At 36.0% G+C, this 3,460-nt stretch overlaps 1 protein-coding gene across 2 annotated transcripts; it reads right to left on the bottom strand.

The window, feature by feature from the left end:
• Positions 1-726: 726 nt before the first annotated feature.
• LOC110444529 lies at positions 727-3,291 on the bottom strand. Of its 2 annotated transcripts, none has more exons than XM_021488898.1 (2): positions 3,011-3,291; positions 727-2,327 (listed from the first exon to the last, which is right to left on the bottom strand). In XM_021488898.1, the coding sequence occupies exons 1-2, from the start codon at positions 3,213-3,215 to the stop codon at positions 1,651-1,653; spliced, it is 882 nt and encodes a 293-aa protein (XP_021344573.1). In that variant the 5' UTR covers positions 3,216-3,291; the 3' UTR covers positions 727-1,650. The 2 variants fall into 2 exon arrangements, with proteins under 2 accessions (XP_021344573.1, XP_021344575.1); XM_021488900.1 differs by having other exon boundaries at positions 727-2,324.
• Positions 3,292-3,460: the final 169 nt, after the last annotated feature.

Below are 3,460 nucleotides of genomic sequence, written 5' to 3'. Positions count from 1 at the left end.
AACCGCTTTGAGACGACCCACAAACTAAGCTGGGATAAAGCGGTACATAAGAACCTCGAATTATTATCATTTATTATTATTATTATTATTATGTAGAACTCACAATATTGACGTAACATAAGCATTTCACCTAAGTCAGTACATCAGGTATGTCAGGTCCAGTGCGAATTTCAAAACTGCTAATATCTTTTAATTTCAGCTTAACCTTATGTGTTAAGTGGCTTTGAGACAACAATTTGGTTATATAATTCTTTCGGTTAAAACAAAAATCAAACCCTGCAAAATTCAAATATTCAAAAGGCTAAGCAGCATTTCTATGGGATATAAAGCAAGTTAAACATTTTTCTACTTACGCATTAAGTATTTTTATATTGCTCTATATTTTGTGAAAATAAGATAATAAGTTTGTAAGCAATGATGTATGAAATTCATAGAAAAAGCAAATTGGTTGAATTAATGTCCACTTCTTCATCAGCCAATCAGAAGAGAGGTAGGGAGAAGATCTCGTGAAATTCTTCTGGATTGCACTTATCTCAGAACTTGATAGGAAAATTAAAGAATTACACATACATTGCATGTATGAATAATTCATGCAAACATTTTGCCAAACCTATACACTAAGAAAGCTATCCTACAGGAAAAAACCCAGCTGCAATAATCTGAAGAAGCATCATACTACCTTATAAAATATGCACAGAACTTCAGATGAGAATTGAACATGCCCAGACAAAATCCTTATAGATTACATTTAGGAACCACATTTAAAACAGAATGAAAGTCTGAAAGCAACCTATTGCAGTATTTTTAAGTTAACCATTCTAAATGTGGTAGCAAAAATTTGCATATTTTTCTAGACATCACCCAAAATTTCTTCAAATGGCACTAACCACAGGAAAAAATGTCAATGTTTAAGTCAGTTTTATCAGACCAAGGTCGTACCTTGTTAAGGTGACAATCACAAATGTATTGCAATATAATTCAATTAGAATAGATATTTTACTCTTGTGAGTGAATATTTACCCAAAATCTTGATTCAAAAGCCCCCCAACTATAGCACTGATTTTTTTTACCATGTGATTATTTCTTATAAACATGCAGACAAACAAACATATCACGAAGTGACTTGTACAAAACACAACTCTGAAATCTCCATGGTTACCACTGGTAAGTGTTGATTAAACAGGATTCGTGGACATCATAACCATTATAATCTCACAACTTCTATTGAACCATAACATACACCCATGCTACAGACAACAACCCACATATAAACATACCACTCGGTTATATATCCATTTATATATCAAAGATATATTTCTGTCACAAGTTAGTTTGTCTTCTCTCGAGAATTATACTCAACGTCACTGCTGCATTGTGCAACACAAAAATGAGGACGAAACAGAGCTGATACAAGATTTTTTTGTGACTGAAAAATATCTTTTGAGAGTCAGACTCGCACATCTGAACTAAAGTCATCACAGATAAACGTTCTGGTTACGATGTTTGGAAACAATACATGGGATTCCTGGCAGCATTTTGAACAAAGCAGACTTGGTTGCAGGATTCGGGAAAATGATTTGATAACATCAATACTTTCTTGGGAAGCATCATCAGAAAGATTTGGAGGCAGTTGGAAGGAGATACATGTAGTTAGGCTAAACATGTTGGATTGGGATCTGGCAGGCAAACAAAGCAGCCTTTTAAGATGACTGGCCTTGGGAATAGGCCACACAGCGAACATCTAAAAACACACGCCATCTTACTTGATTCTTCTTCGGAGGAGAAGAACACTGGTTTCACTGCCTGCTTGGATTTTACAGTGACTTGAGATCCAAATCCTGCATCTTCAGATCTGCGAAGAGATGTTGATGATCCACTAATGTTTTTTTGAGTGCTTGATTCCTGTTCAGCCTTCAAAGATCGGAGAGAGGTAGATGACCCTCTGATGCTCTTCTGAGCGTTTGACTCCAGCTCTTCATCAATAGACTCGCGGATAGATGCGGATGATCCAACATTTGATTTTGACCTAGTATTGACAGATTTGCGGAGGGATGCTGATGAACCTGTTAGGGACTGCTGAACAATTGATTCTTTTTCAGCATCCAAAGATTGACGGACAGATGCTGAGGATTTGTTCATACCACGTTGCATTTGAGAACCGAATTCAGAGCCAGTAGATTTACGAAGTGATACTGAAGAACTATGTAAGCCAGATGCTGTGTCTGCTTCTGCCAGTCTCCGAACAGAGGCTGCTGGTTTTGTTCGGGGTGAAGTAGTCAAGTCGTCTGTTACGGTTTGTCCTAACCCAACCTCTGTTGTAGGATCTTCTTGTAAAGGTAAAGTAAGATAAACAAAACATATGATGACAGCTAGAGATCAGAAGACATATTAAAAACCTCTTGAAATGTTCCAATATTTCCTGTCTGGACAGATGAATGTAAGAGACAAATGCGATTGTACCTATAGAATTAGTTATGTCAAACGTGATTTACGCTCCACCAAATAGCTGTTTTTTCCTTCATGGAATCAACAGTGATGCTGGGGGAAATAAAAAAAAGATAGAAATCCAAATCGGTCTGTTAAAACAGGAGAGGAGGTGTCTAAAACCCCTAAATTATATGAATTTCAGAATTAGGAGGTGTAGTGGTTGATTTCAATTTCATAAAGAGTGGATATTATGAACCACGCCACTACTCAGAAGAGATAATAATAGCCACTGATGCTTTAACTTGTGTAGTATTTCACTGTGAAAGTAAAGTGCAACAAATCATTCACTCCATGCAAAATAAAAAATATTTTTCGAGGGATAAATGATAACTTCTGAGTCATGCATGAACAGGTCACATTCAGTGCATGTCTATCAATAGATTCCAGTGTAGGACAACAAGTTACTAGTGGGCAGAGTGGAAACAACCATTTTTAACAAAGAAGAAACATTCTCAGTGAAACGTACGTCTCTTGTGAATATGAAAAGACAAAAACATGTCAGTCAACAACAGAAACATCTTACGCCTTGTTTTGAAAGAATGAACAGAAGACCCCCTGGATGACATTAGTGAACTCCTTGACCCCAATTCAGAGTCAGTGCTGCGTTTGAAAGATGACCCAGTGGACTGTATGCTGTGTCGTTTGGCATCTGATGCTCGTGTCATGGACGTTTGAATGTCATCATCATCATCGTCATCTTCATCTACATCCTCAGGAATTTCCTCCATAGCGTCCTCCTCCTCATCTTTTGGTATTTGAAATATTTTGAGTAAAACAGTATAGGAAAACAAGTAAAAAGTAAGAGTAATATTAATCTATGTAATATAAATGTAATGATAATCATATCATGACTGAACCTATTGTATTAGATATTATGGTTGGAATATTTTGTAATTTATTTTCTATTAAAAAAGTATGATTTTCAATTACATAACATTGATTATAACATTGATATTATCCCAGGGGATACAAT

Source organism: Mizuhopecten yessoensis, unplaced genomic scaffold (genome assembly GCF_002113885.1).
Source record: "Mizuhopecten yessoensis strain PY_sf001 unplaced genomic scaffold, ASM211388v2 hete_36138906, whole genome shotgun sequence".
Classification (NCBI taxonomy): domain Eukaryota; kingdom Metazoa; phylum Mollusca; class Bivalvia; order Pectinida; family Pectinidae; genus Mizuhopecten; species Mizuhopecten yessoensis.
Note: the sequence above shows the minus strand (reverse complement) of the source record. Positions and strands in the feature narration are given on the sequence as shown.

Coding starts and splice junctions, on each gene's coding strand:
- LOC110444529 (XM_021488898.1), bottom strand. CDS start 3,215: ATGGAGGAAATTCCTGAGGATGTAGATGAAGATGACGATGATGATGAT. Junction 2,328..3,010: donor TCATTCTTTCAAAACAAGGC/GTAAGATGTTTC, acceptor TACCTTTACAAG/AAGATCCTACAACAGAGGTT.